The following is a 15,077-nucleotide window of genomic DNA, read 5'->3' on the forward strand; positions in this document are numbered from 1 at the left end:
GCGCGATGCACTTGCTCAAACACCACCATGGGATAATTAGAGCAGAGTGGTAGGGGCAGGAATCTGGCATGGCGCATCTTGACAGATCCCTATGTTGATGCTATCAAGGTGCAAGAAGAAATGCGAATGCGCTCCAGTGTCAGTGTCTGAGCCTCAACTTCTTTTATGGAGAACAAGTGGGCCTTGGAACCGCACCTGTTCAGTGTTCCCGTAGTGTGGTGTCCGTGCCAACCCCGCCCCGGCCTCCTTAGTGGATCGACGCCCCCGGCCCGGGCCCGCTTTCCGGCAGAAACTTGCTCAAAGATGCTCACCTCGAACTTGCTCATTCCACGTTTCCTTCACTTCAAGTTCCGTGTTTCTGGATCGGGTCAGCTAACCTCTTGGCTCCCATCTCAAGACCAACAGCAACATATCAGTGCGTCCTGTGGATTCACCTGCTTCACTACGGTCAGTCCCTAGCCGGATATTGCTTCATGTGCTTGATATGGCCTCAAGTCTTGCTCAGCGAGGACGTGGATAAACCCCGCTGTTGCTCTGCGTCTAGGCAGAACCACACGGCTTTCATCCATGGACCTCGTCATGGCCAGACCCTATCTCTCCCTTCACCGCGGGCTCCAGCCTGGGTCTGGACCTTAGCCAACTGGCTCGTCATAGCTCTCCCATTCTTGATGACACACAAACTTGCTCAAAAAGAAAGTCAACAACCGCCGAAGCGGCCCTAGTATGGGGCATCTGGCTATCCAGATAACTCCGCTTCTCATCCCGGATCGAAACACCGCGGAGCTGCCCCAAACCGGAAACATACCAAGACCCTTACATTAACTGACCAACCCCATAAACTCTCTCAAATCCCGCCTCGTCCCGTTTTTTCCCATGCAGAGAATGCGACGATACTTACCTAGTACCGTTGCCACATCGTCCCCTGGGCCTTAAGAGAAATGCGTTGCCGGATGTCGCTGTCTGGTCCACCATCATCTCAAAGTCTCTCGTCCCAGAACGACCAACAGCTTCCGTATTAGGTTTTTCCCACGCCACGACCATCATCGGCAATACAGCACAGTCCTCGCTCGATTATCGTCATCCTACTTCCTCACTATCTCGCCATCAAGCCTCCTTCCCTCGGCAATACTTCGCGACGGCAGAACGACACGCGAACGGCCTCGTTCTTTATGCAACCCTACATTGCGCTGGAAGTCAACCTACGTAGACGGCGCTGAGCGCTGACGTCTCGCAAGCTTGCCCCCATTTCAGGCGTCGACCTACCGACAAGCTAGGCATCTCTTACAGAATGGACTATCATCTTAGGAGCCAGTTGGCAGCTCGCCATATCCAGAACCTGAGCGAAGCCTCGTCCTTAGAGCCTCATTGGGGTTATGCAGACCGAGCTGTCCCCTGTACCAACGATGCTGGATCATGCGCATATCTTGATCTTGTTTACGGCTCCCACGACCGGGGTATGTTATACGTTGGTATTCTATGGATCATCATTGGCGGTATTCTTTTGATCTGGGCCATTGGAAGACGGGCCATTCCATCCCTCTCCGAGGAAGACGTCCTTCGTGCTGCCCTCCTAGAAGACACACGCGCGAGCAAGAGCTTCATCCACCGCCTCCGCCAAGCCACCTCGTCTGCGGTCAACCGCTATCTCCTTCCCGACTGTGTCCGACCCATCTTTGGACGCACCACGCGTCTTCAGGTATTAATCCTGACCGTATTGGCTGGTTACCTTCTGGTTTTCTCCTTCGTCGGCATGATCTACACCACTTGGGTAACGCCCGTCAAGAAAATGCCAGGGGTCTACAACACTCGAACTACTCTCGGCCCCTGGTCTGATCGTCTCGGAATCCTTGCTTACGCTCTCACGCCCTTGACCGTTCTCTTTGCTACCAGAGAGTCGATCCTCTCTCTTCTCACCGGAGTCCCCTACCAGAACTTCAACTTCCTTCACCGCTGGCTAGGATACATCATTGTCATTCAGTCAAGTCTGCATACTATCGCGTGGTTAGTGGTCGAGGTTCGACTGTACCAGCCTCAACCGTCCGTCGCAAATGAGTGGATCTCCCAGCTATACATGATCTGGGGCTGCATCGCCCTGTTCTTCCTCATGGCACTCTACGTCCTAAGTCTGCCTCCGGTTATTCGCCTGACAGGATATGAGTTCTTCCGGAAGTCCCACTATGTTCTTGCAATGCTATACATTGGAGCTTGTATCGGTCACTGGAAGAATCTCGAGTGCTTTATGATTCCATCTCTCGTTCTTTGGTTCCTGGATCGCGCTGCCCGTGGTATCAGAACGGCTCTACTACACCATAACTTCATCGAGGGCAAGGGCATGGGCTTCTCTGCTGCCCAGGCTGCCTTGACGATTTTCCCGGACGCGGAGGACGGCGATGTCGTCCGACTCGACTTCGAACATCCTCATGACGCATGGCACATCGGCCAGCACTTCTATCTGTGTTTCTCCGAAAGCAGTATTTGGCAGTCTCACCCGTTCACTCCTCTTAACGCGCCCCTGACGGTGAACGGAAAGACGAAGCACTCGTACATTTTCCGTGCCAAGGGCGGCGAGACCAGAAAGGTGGCCGAGATCGCCGCACGAAAGCTTGCCGCCCTCTCCGGCGACAAGGAACATGCTGCGCCCACGACGCCAGTGATACTGACGGGGCCATACGGAGACCCAATCATTCGAAATATTACCTCGGATGTCAACATTCTCTGCGTCGCTGGTGGTACTGGAGTGACATACGTTCTTCCGGCTTTGATAAGCCTCAAGAGGCACTCGGGGAATTCTCGGAAGCTCGAGCTTGTCTGGGTCGTAAGACACATGAGCGACGTTGCTTGGATCAAACCCGAACTTGATGCCCTAGAGACCAGTGATGGTCCAAAGGTGGTTATCCGCATCTTTGCAACGCGCGATGCTCGCAGTCAACCCCCGAGCCGATTTAGCAAGGCCATTGAGGCTTCCGAATCTGGATCTACGTCGGAAGACGCAGCTGATTCCGATGAGAAGCAGGCTCGAGTATTATCACGCGTTGTGACGGAGACGATGAGCGGCGAAGCCTCTGGGCATCCCCAGCTGGACACCATTGTTCGGAACTTCGTGGATAATACTGCCTCTGGCAGAACGGCCGTATTTGCCAGTGGCCCTGGTGGCTTGATGTCCGACATGCGTGTTGCGGTCTCGAAGTGCAACTCAGTGAGTAGGGTATGGAGAGGAGAGGAGCGGTATAATGTGACCCTTATCCATGACGAGCGTATGGAAAGGTGATGATTGACGGTTACGTGCTCGGGGTTCCTGCGGCTTTCATTGTTGTTCAAATTCATCAATCTTGATACCATTTTTCATAACTAGAAGACTTAGACCGGTACAATATACCCAAAAGTGTTGGTACAGCACTATTACATGGCACTTGCTTCGACTTCTTTCATTCATATTCGATCCCTCAGCCAGCACATTCTGTGCGTGTTTCTGGGTACGGCTTACCATGTAGTCGTCTTCCTTTTTCTTTGACGAGGAGTTTAACAGACACTGGACATTACGTACATTTGCATAGGAAGGGTTAGGCATAAATGAGGCGCATCGCGGTCAAGGCATTGGTCACATACAAGCGGCACAGAGAGTTTAACGACGTAACTCCATCTATGTCGTGCCACTATCGAGGGTGGCATCAATCTGGCTATCTGCACTCATGCGTTCACAGCGTGGCTTAGAGGCCCTTCCAGATCGCTGCTCCGAATCATGGCCCTTCCACAAAAGAACATGCGTATCGTGAAGAACGTGGGCTGACACAATTGTCTAGTGATGGTAATGCCTCGGACCTGCCCTCCAGCAGGCTTGGGTCCATTTCGATGAACTTCTAGCATTTCGCTCGTTTCCATCTCCATATTCCCTGCCAGAAAGCGAGCTTCGTCATTGCAGGTATCTCATGATCCAGTGAGATCACTGTGGTTTGAAGCGGGATGATCACCCAAACACACCGGATCGTGCGTTGAGTTTGACTCTCGGAACTGTAGCATTGCATGTATTCGGGCCCATCGCTATCACATGCGTTTCTACGAATCTTCCGGTGAGAGTAGTCCGGGAACCTTGGCGTCGAAGTTATGCTTGCAAGGGAGGCAAAGGCCACCTATTCCGGGGAGATAATCCGTGCGAAGATATCCAGGTTCCGGCAGCACACATCTAACGGCGGTGTTCCATCACTCCAACGCGTTTGACCATGGATGACATGGCAGTCTATCAGAGACACTCGTAGTGATCCATTAGAATACTCCCCACTGCTCTATGAGTGCAGTGCTGCGTCAAACCAGAAATGGGGAGGGCGCGCTTGGAGACTATGAGTTTGCGCGAAAGGTACGGGTGGGCTTTCAATTGAAGATATTACGCTATACTACCTCTGTGCAAGGGTCAGTGTGCACATAAGAGGGGGCTTATTCCATGTGTTGAAAGCCTTCACATGTTTCAAATCCCCATCTGCATCCCACATGTCTTCTTCTCCCAAGGGAACAGGCGCGCGCTGGATATCGTAGTGCCACAGCAAATTCGCGAGTATCAGCCTGAGCTCCAGGTAGCTCAGATGTCTGCCGATGCATCCTCGTGGGCCGAGAGAAAATGGCTGACTGGATTCCTTGTTCTCGCTAGCAAAAGCAGACTCCATCCATCTCTCCGGAACGAAGTCATTGGGGCGGGAGAAGTTGTAGGGCGAGTGAGTCGCTGCCCAGCTGTATACAGATACCGTAGTTCCGCCAGGAAGGAACTGGTTGGCAACGGTGTCGCCATGCTCCGGCACAGTACGCGTGAGACCCGTCGGCACAGGTGGAAAGATGCGCAACGCCTCGTCAATACACGCATTCATGTAAGGAAGTTCCTGAAGATCCAGGAACTTCATGTCTTCGGCAGATGCAAAACTGGATCGTATCTCTTCCGTGAGTCTCTTATACGCGTGTGGGGTGCGCATAAGCCACATCGTCAGGCCCGAGAGAAGAGAAGCTGTGGTCTCGGAACCAGCAACTATGAACAGGGCGCTGTTGAGGATGATCTCGTTCTGGCTGACTCCGCCCCTTTCGTTCTGGCGGAGAATATAATATAGAAAATCTCGGTGCTCTCTCCGGAGGCCCTCGTCGATTCGCCTACCATTATTGTCAGCAATTATAGTGGCAGGTGTCTGGGAAGTTCCTTACTTGAGGCACTTTTCTCTGCTCAGCTCCAAGTGGCGGAACCTTTTCTCCCTGAGGTCACTTGGAATGAGATTAACAAGTACCTTCTGCAGAAGACTTCCGGTCTTGAACATCCGCCTCGTAGCCTGCTCGTACGCCCCAGCCTTGATGGTCTGTGTGATGAGGGATACCCATGAATGGAAGACACCGTCTTTGAGACACCCGAATGGTTCGCCGAAAGCCATGTCACCTATGATATCGAACGTTGTGAAGTCTTGAACGCAGGCGATTAGACGGATTTTTCCATGGAATCAATCGATGAAAACCCACTGAACCAGTCGCAAATATTGATCGCCGTGTGGCTGGCAGAGAACGGTCTCAGCTTATCAACGAAGAGATTTACATAGCCGCGGATGATGCTCTCTTGCTCCAGTAATGCCTTCTGGCTAAAGGCGTGCGAGAGCGCTCGCCTTTGGCGGGTATGGTTTGTATCATCAGCCATGGTCAATGTTGTAGATCCCGGTATGTCCTGCACAGATCCGACGCTGTGGAACTGATTAGCGCACGCGTCCCGTGTCAGCCTTTCCCGCATAGGTCAACGTCAGGTATCTCACTGGATAGCTACCGAATGTTAGTTCTCCAGTTTCCTAGGTTCTGGACGAATGTGGTGCCTCAACTTGACGTACGGTCTTTATGGAATTGGGGGTGCCCCTGGCGGTGGCCATATATGTCCTTCCATGCTTGTGGCTCCGTGAAGGAAAGCTCATTTGGCATGATTCGGACGATTGGGCCTATCAATTGTCAAGACTGATTCCCATGATCATGCAGGTACGTAACTGACCATATTTCAGATGCAGCTGGTGGACATCGAATGGCCACCGTCCGCGGAAAAGCCCCCAGATGCTATATACCTATACCCGGATCAATCTGAAGTGTCAAGACTGTGTTTGAGACTACCTACTGGTGAGATTCTCGCCAACAAGGGCCCGGGATATCTAGCAAGAGGGTGGATAAAGACATTGTATATGCATGCCCAAGCAGTATACAAAATGACCTGCCAACATCAGGGGTCGGCGTCAACGTGAGATAGCTGACTGCTTACGATGGAGATGGCACTACAGGAGGCCCAAGTCAGTCCTAGAAGGATGTCCATGATGTGGATTGCAGATTAACGGGTTCAAGCACAATTCGATCGCTGATTTATGCTGCGAGGGGGGGTTATCTCAATTCAACCGGGATCGTGCGAAAACGGAGGTGGTGCTGATAAGAGCCAACTAAGAAACGTCATTTCAAATCTATAGACAATTTTGACATTGCAGCGTCTCAAACTAATATATGCTCAACGGATATCATCAGGCAGTGTGCAATCAGAGCCGACTAATGAAAACTAGACCTGGGTGTAGATGTGAAGGGAAATACTTATCCGGCGTAGAACCTAGATTATGTCATAGGATAGCATCTAGGATTAAGAGAATAACGCAGTTAGGGTCTATATTGAATAAAGATGGAATTTTAGCTTACTTTTTAGTAGCTAAGTAGTAACTAGAAACAAGTCTCTTTTCTTAAAATAGCTAATAAAAACCTAATAAAAGTAAAATATTATAGAATTATAGTATTTTATAATAGTTAGGTCTATTTTATAAAAAAATATTTTAGTTTTAAATAAATACTAGCTGATTTTAAACTATTTAGTAGTATTCTATTAAAAACAGTATACTTTTAAACTTATAGCTTATAAAAGTATATATAATAGAGGTAGTATTATTAAGAATAAAGGTAGTATTTAATATAATAAAAGAGGGAGACTTTTTTATTTTAATAGTTATTATAGTAAAATTCCTTATATTTAATAATAACTACTTATTACTAATATAAGTAGTTATTATTAATATAAAAGAAATAATACTACTAATAATAATAATAATAATAAGTAATAATAATAAGTAGTAGTAATTAATTAAATATAACTATTAAATTACTTACTTCTTTAAAATTATTATAGTCTTTCTACTAATTAAAGATTATAATAGTAGTAGCTAAAACTATATATAAAAAAAGTAAGTAATAATAATAGGAATATAAATAATACGCCTAATTAATAGCCTTACTTATAGGTATTAATATAGCTATTATATTAGCTATAGATAAAGCTATAGATAAAGCTATAGATAAAGCTATAAATAAAGCTATAGGTATAGCTATAAGTATACCTATAGGTATAGCTATAAGTATAGCTATAGGTATAGCTATAAATATAACCTTCTCTATAGCTATAGGTATAGCTATTAAGAAGGTATCTTTATATATACTTATTAATCTAATTTATAATATAGGATTTATTAAATAGTAGTATAACCTAAAAACTATAGCTATATTAATTCTCTTAACTAGAAGCCTTTATATATATATAGCTAACCCCTATTTATATATCCCTCCTAACTTAAGGAATATAACCCTAACTAAGTTATATTAAATACTAAACTCTTTACTAACTAGTTAGTAAAATTATAAGCTTTAGTAATATCTCTTATATAGTTAGATATTTAGCTTATTAGCTATTAGAACTTAAAGATTTAAATTAAATAATAAAGTTTTATATAGCTTTATAGAAGGACTTAAGCTTATTTATTAACTAATTATTATTAAATAAAAAGACCTTATTAGAGGTAGTATACTACTATATATATTAAGAGGTATACTTAAGGATTAAAATAGAATTTTAAGCTTTATACTTATAATAGTTAATAAACTATATTAACTATATAGTTTAGTTAAAAGCTAAGGGAAAGCTTAAAACCTTTAAAAAATAAATAGATATCTTATTTAAATTATATATAAGTTATAATTATTAGATATAGTTTAATTTAATATATATTATATACTTAAGTTTTAATATATTTAAGTTAATAACTAAAGATAAAGAGATACTAAGTAAACTAATATAATCTAATATTATTAGATCTAAAATTATTAGTATTATTAATATAAAAACTTTGTTTTTAATAAGAATCCTCTTATTATACTTAGTAGAAGTTTCTTTATTTATAAATTTAGTTCTTTATTCTTAATACTAATAAGTTTATTAGTTTTTATATCTCCTATATAAATTTTAATAGTTAGCTAAGTTTATAATACTTTAACTATTTATAATTTTAATTTTACTTAACTTTCTCTCTTTTAGATATAATTAGATATTATAATAACTTATTATAGAAATTATAGATACTTAATAAGAAAAGCTTAATTAGTATAAATAGTAAGAGGAAACTAATAAGAGTAACTAAGTAATAAAACCTTTATAATAAAATAAAAAGTACTATTTAACTAAAGAAGTTTTATAATATAGAAATAACTAAAGTAATATAGGAAATATATTAAACTTTTATATTATTATTTTTAAAAACTTAAATTAACTTCTTAACTAAAAAATATATAGTTATTAAGTAACTTTTATTTTACTACTTATAAGTTAAACTAAATAAGTAAAGTTTTATTTAGAAAATATAAAATAGTTTAACTTATTAAAGTATTTTAAAAATAAAACTTATTAATATATAGAGGGTATAAAAATAGTTTAATAAGAAGTATTTATATTTTTAAATTTTATTAGTTACTATATAGAGTATAAATTAAATTATTATAATATTTTAGTATTAAACCTCTATTAATATCTTCTAAGATTAATTATAAAATAATATAATAGAGATCTAAATAACTTTATATACTTTTAATTATACTATAAAAATATAGCTATTAACTACTAAAAATACCTTTTTAAAAAAAGATTTTAACTATTTTATAAAGAAGTAGAGATTTATTTTAAAAGGGAATAATATATTTTAAAAGATATCTTAAATAAGTATAATATATATATTTTTATAATATAAGTTATATACTTAATTAAAATAGCTAAAAAAAACTATAATTTAAATATATAATTATAATATATAATAAGCTAGTATTACTATTTATAATTAATATAAAGTAGCTAATATTATTTATTAATTATAAAAAATTTATAGAAATATTTTATAAGTAGAGTGAGGGATAGTAGAGGAATTATAAAGATAGCTAATAGAAAGACCTAATATATTATAATAAAAAAGCGCTATATTTAAGTTCTATAATAAAGCTTTTTTAAATAACTAGCTTTAGCTAATATAGAGATATATATTAAGCTACTTTAGTATTTAATTAATAATAAAATTACTAGCTAGTTAGTTAAACTAAGATAGATATCTAACTGAAACTTATTAATTACTTCTTATTTATTAATAAGAAAAGCTAAAAGTTATTAATATATAATACTTAAGATTAAAATAGCTAGCTATTAGCTTAAATAGTAAATTAGTTATTAATAAGAAAAAGCCTAAATAATAAAATATATTATTAATATATATTAAAAAAAAGTATTAACTTATCTAACTTAGTAATAAGAAATATTATTTTTAAAGCTTAAGATAATAATAAAGATTATAACTTTACTACTTACTTATTAATAACTAATAAGAAGTATTAAATTACTAAAATCTTTTTTATAAAAAATTATTAAAATAATAAAGAAAATAATAAACTATATATAAATTCTAAGAGTAAATTATTTAATAATATTAAGGAAGTTTTAAGCCTACCTAATAGGGGTTTTCACAGTAGGGGAAAAAGCAGTAAAAGCACCTCAGTTAGTGCTTAGTCTAGTAGCTTCACAGTATATATACTTAAAAGTCCAAAACAACTGCTTACGCTAACCTTAACTTACCTATTATAGCTATTAGCCTTATTAATAATAGCTTTATTACTAGTAAGGTTAATAGCCTCACCTATATAACTTATACTACGTAGTAATAGCTTTATAAGGTTTTTAACTATAGAAAAGCTTATCTTAGCTATATACTTAAAACACTACTTACTAAGCTTTAAGCCTATCCCTTATCCTATAAATAAACTACTTAAATTCCTTTATAATATATTCTATCCTACTTAATCTATAGGGCTTTATACTATAAAGCTTTACCTAAAGCATACCTTAAGATATAATAATCAATACTAACTATAAAGCTAAGCTTACTATAATTAGTAAGTTAATACCTTTCTACTTATAAAGCTTTAAGGATAAGATAACTATAGCTAAGTTATACTTAATAGTCTTAAAAGCTAATATTAGTAGCATAGCTATAAAAAACACTTATATACCTCAGCTAAAAGATATAGCTATATTTACTACTAATCTTAATTATTACGCCTACTTTAATAATATCCTTAGTAGGGTAGTATAGCTAATAAGCTAACTTAGCTGAATAATATTATAGATATTACTAATAACTATAAAAGGGTAGGTAGTAAAAAAGAAAGCTAAGTAATAAAAAGTATATATAAGAGTTAGAAGATAGATTAAAAAGTTATAGAAAGTTTATAGTAATTAAGTTTAATTAAAGTTATAAAGTTATTATTAAAGTGATATTAAAAGTAATAAGATTATTAATAATAGTGCACCTTAGCGCGCGTAGGGGAAATAGAGCTAAAGCTAGAGATAGCGATCTATAGAACTATGATTATATAACTAGTAGGCTGTTAGCTAAAGGGGGAAGTTAGAGGTTATTATAGTATAGGTTCTAGGTAAAAATCATAGTAGCTAGCTAGAGGCCTTAAATTGTTTAATAATAAATATATTAATATTATTACTAAATATATTTTACTTTCTATAAAAAACTTCTTTTTTAATAAATATATTAATATATATAGCTTAATAGCTATTTATAATAGCTATAATATAAGATTTAAAATAATATAGTATTTATATATTTATTATTACTTTTAAGCTTATTTAGTAACTAAATATAACTAAGAAGAACTAATAGTAGCTAGTATTTTATAGATTATTTATAATCTAAAATAAAAACTTTATAGTATTATATATACTAAAATTATATTTAGAGCTATACTTAATAGTATACTTTTTATAAGATATATAGACCTAAAAGTATAGCGCTATATTATCTCTAAAGCTTTATTTTAAGTTATTCCTAATTATACTTTAAACTATAAAACTAAGATTATTTTTATAAAAGTTAGTAACTAAGAAACACTTGAATAATTAACCTTCTCTCTATAAATTAAAAGATATATTAATAGTATTAATATAATAATATATATTTATATTAGTATATAAGTAGTAAAGAGCTTTTAAATAGGATTTCTCTTAAAATAAGAGTTTAATATCTTAAATAAGGTTAATATATTAAACTCTAAAGGATTAATTATATTAAAATCTTATAATAATATAAAAGTTTTATATACTATTTATACTAAAAAACTAACTATAGCTTATAATATAAAAACTAATATAAGTATTATTATTCTATTTAAAACCTCTTATATAATCTTAATAACCTTATTAAAAAGTTTAAAATAAAATCCTTTTTATTTAAACCTAAATAAGAGGAGGTAGTAAATTTTATTATAAGTTAGTAACTAATTATAATTATTAATAATATTATAATAAAACTACTTTATATCTAAAGAAGCTAGAAGATTAAATATATTATACTTCTAGAAATAAACTATATATTCTTAGTATTAACTAAAAATAATCCTAAGTAAAAGCTACTTTAGATATTAAATATTTTCTTAAAAAGCCTTACTTAAAATAGTAAAATTAAGCTAAAATAAGATCTAATAGCTAATACTATTTAAATACTTAAAGGAGTTTATATATTTAATAAGAATAAGAACTTTGTAACTAAACTTAAAGCTATTATAGCTAAATACTCTACTATTTAGAAAGATTAAAGAACTATTAAAATAGACCTAATAAACTATATATATATTAATCTTATTAATAAATAGTAAAACTATAATATTAGTTAAAAACCTTATCCTATTAAGATTAAAAACTAAAAAGTAGTTAATAAAGTAATAAATACTCTCTATACTAAAGGCCTCTAGCTATTTACTATGATTTTTACCTGCTTAGAGCGATAGACCTACTAACTCTACACCTCCTAATAATATATATAGCCTTTAGTTATATAATTATAACCTAATAACCTCTTAAGTCTCTAACTACCTCTTCTAACCTCAGCTACACTTATATATATATATTAATAACTTCACTATTTTTAACTTTACTTTAGTAATAATATAGTTTATAATTACTTAATTACTTAATTATTAACTATTAAACTATTAACTTATCTTCTCTCTTATATATTATCTATATTACTATTAAATATTATCTCTATTACTACTTTACTATTTACTATAGTAACTTCTTTAGAAGTAAGTTATTACTATTATTATTTTCTTATTTAATTAGGCTAGCTAATACCTTTATAATAGCTATACTATTATTAGTAACGCTCTCTCTATTTAGTATAAAAAGTACTTATTAATATTTAAGCTTTATTAAGCTTAAGTTTAAGCTACTTCTACTTTAATATTATAAAAAGTTTATATAAAAAAGAGCTACTTCTTAAAATAACTAAAAATATATATAACCTCTATATAGAGATATATAAAGCTATTATTTATTATTTTAATTATAATATATAGAAGGTTCTTTCTAAAAGTATTTATAAAAGCTTTAGCTATAGCTACTTTAATAATATACTACTAATTAGTAAAAGAGTAATTACTAAATTTAAAAGCTTTATTTAGTATATAAATATTATTCTATATAATAATATTTTTAGCTATTTATTTATAGAAAAGTATACTTTATAGGGGGTTAGTATTCTTATATTCTTTATATAGTATAAATATTAAAGGTAGGTATGAGGGTACTTCCCCCTCTATTTAATCTATACTATAGGGCTTATAGCCTTAATACTCTATACTAATACTCAATACTAAGCTACGCACTGCTAAGAAACCCTTTATAGGAAGAAAACTCAAGCTATAAGCGTAGTACATAATAAAGTAGATAATACGTATACTATACTATATAATAATTAGCTAGAGGCTATTAGTACCCTACTATGTATATAGGTCCCTCGAGAGAGGGACTTATATTTTATAGCAGGTCCTTAACTAATTAGAAGAGAGGAAAAGGGGTTCCTATAGCTAGGATTAAACTGACACCTATACGTTTAGGTAATATATAGGCTTGCTAGGCGCATACTACTACGCTATATAGGTATAGTATAAATATTATAAAAGATTTATTATAGGTTAGTAAGGAAGAAGAAGTGGGAAAAGTATAAGGCTTTATATATAATAGAGCTTTTTATACTTCTAGCTATAAAAACCTCTTATAATAACTTCTTTAGTTAAAGAGTTATCTCTATTTAGTAGTATTCACTTTACTAAAAAGTTTAGTAAAGCTATTACTAAGCTATAAAAGCTTTAATAACCTTTTTAGCTTTAATATAATTAGCTTTACTATATATAGTATTATTAGCTTTATACTATATAGCTAGTATTATTACTATTCTATTAGTTTATTTAGCTAAAGTATATATTTAACTTTATAATGTTTAGAAGGTTTGCCTATTAGTAAGAATATATAGGGTTTCTATATTATTTTCCTTAATTAGTAGAAAGTATAGGTTAAGGTATTTATATAGTATTTCTAGAATTATACCTATATATAAGGTGAATTTTACTATAGTCTTTTTATAGAGAGGCTACGTTATAACTATAAACTTAAACTCTCTATACTAAAAGAAAAGTAGAGTTTATTATATAGTTAATACTTTTTAGAGCTTTTATTTTTATAGTATAATATACTATTAATAATAAATATAAAAGCTAAATAGTAGTTAACTTTTATACTCTTAATAAAGTTATAATATTAAATATATACTTTATATTATTATAATTAGAAGTTATTTAGAAGCTATATAATAAGAAATTTATTTTAATAGTAAATATAAGATTATTCTTCTATTTATTCTTAATCTATAAACCTTATTATAAGCGTTTTATAATTATTAGTTATAGAAGATAAAAAAAGATAAAAGTAGCCTTTATAAGTTTTTATAACTCACCTATATATATCTAATAGTATATAAATAACCTATTTTGCTCTTATAAAGATTATATAAATATCTTTATTAATAATATTATTATTATATCTAATATAATAGAAGAATATTTTATATATCTAAATATTATTTTAAGCTATTTATTAATAAAGGTCTTTCTTTATTAAAAGCTAAATTATTCTTAAGATTCCTATTAGTTTAACTACTAAACTTTAAAGTAGATACTTTAGTATTAACTAATATTAAAAAATAAATTATAGCTTTAATATAGATAAAAATATATTAGAACTTTAAAGAACTAAAATAATAAATAAAAATAATAAAATACTTTGAATTTATAATCCCTTATTATTCTATTTAAATTAATTTTATAGTTATAATATAGCCCCCCTATAAAAAGATTATAGCAAAATTCACCCTATATATAGGTATAATTCTAGAAACACTATATAAGCACTTTAACTTATACCTTCTATTAATTAAAGAAAATAGTGTAGAAACCTTATATATTCCTACTAATAAGTAAACCCTCTAAATATTATAAAGTTAAATATATACTTTAGCTAAATAGACTAATAGAATAATAATAGTACTAGCTATATAATATAAAGCTAGTAGCGCTATATATAGTAAAGCTAATTATATTAAAACTAAAGAGGTTATTAAAGCTTTTACAGTAATAGCTTTACTAAATTTTCTAATAAGATACTATAAATACTACTAAATAGAGATAACTCTTTAACTAAAGAGGTTATTATAAGAGGTTTTTATAGCTAGAAATATAAAAAGCTTTACTACTATATATAAAGCTTTATATTTTTCTTTCTTTTTCTTTTTTACTAACTTATAATAAATCCTTTATAATATCTATATTATATAAAGAATATAAGAATATTAACTTCTTATAAAGTATACCTTTCTATAAATAAATAGCTAAAAATA

At 33.6% G+C, this 15,077-nt stretch overlaps 2 protein-coding genes across 2 annotated transcripts; one reads left to right on the plus strand and one right to left on the minus strand.

The window, feature by feature from the left end:
• Positions 1-1,288: 1,288 nt before the first annotated feature.
• FRE2-1 (Ferric/cupric reductase transmembrane component 2) lies at positions 1,289-3,268 on the plus strand (the record flags this gene model as incomplete). Its single annotated transcript, XM_036644723.1, has 1 exon — positions 1,289-3,268. The coding sequence occupies one exon, from the start codon at positions 1,289-1,291 to the stop codon at positions 3,266-3,268; it is 1,980 nt and encodes a 659-aa protein (XP_036490064.1).
• A 1,120-nt stretch (positions 3,269-4,388) lies between these two features.
• Positions 4,389-5,928, minus strand: avnA-1 (Averantin hydroxylase; the record flags this gene model as incomplete). Its single annotated transcript, XM_036644724.1, has 5 exons — positions 4,389-5,127; positions 5,179-5,428; positions 5,485-5,699; positions 5,769-5,775; positions 5,841-5,928. 5 exons carry the CDS (start codon positions 5,926-5,928, stop codon positions 4,389-4,391), a joined length of 1,299 nt encoding a protein of 432 aa, XP_036490065.1.
• Positions 5,929-15,077: the final 9,149 nt, after the last annotated feature.

Source organism: Colletotrichum siamense, assembly GCF_013390195.1.
Source record: "Colletotrichum siamense strain Cg363 chromosome Unknown KSG_Cg363_contig09, whole genome shotgun sequence".
NCBI lineage: Eukaryota > Fungi > Ascomycota > Sordariomycetes > Glomerellales > Glomerellaceae > Colletotrichum > Colletotrichum siamense.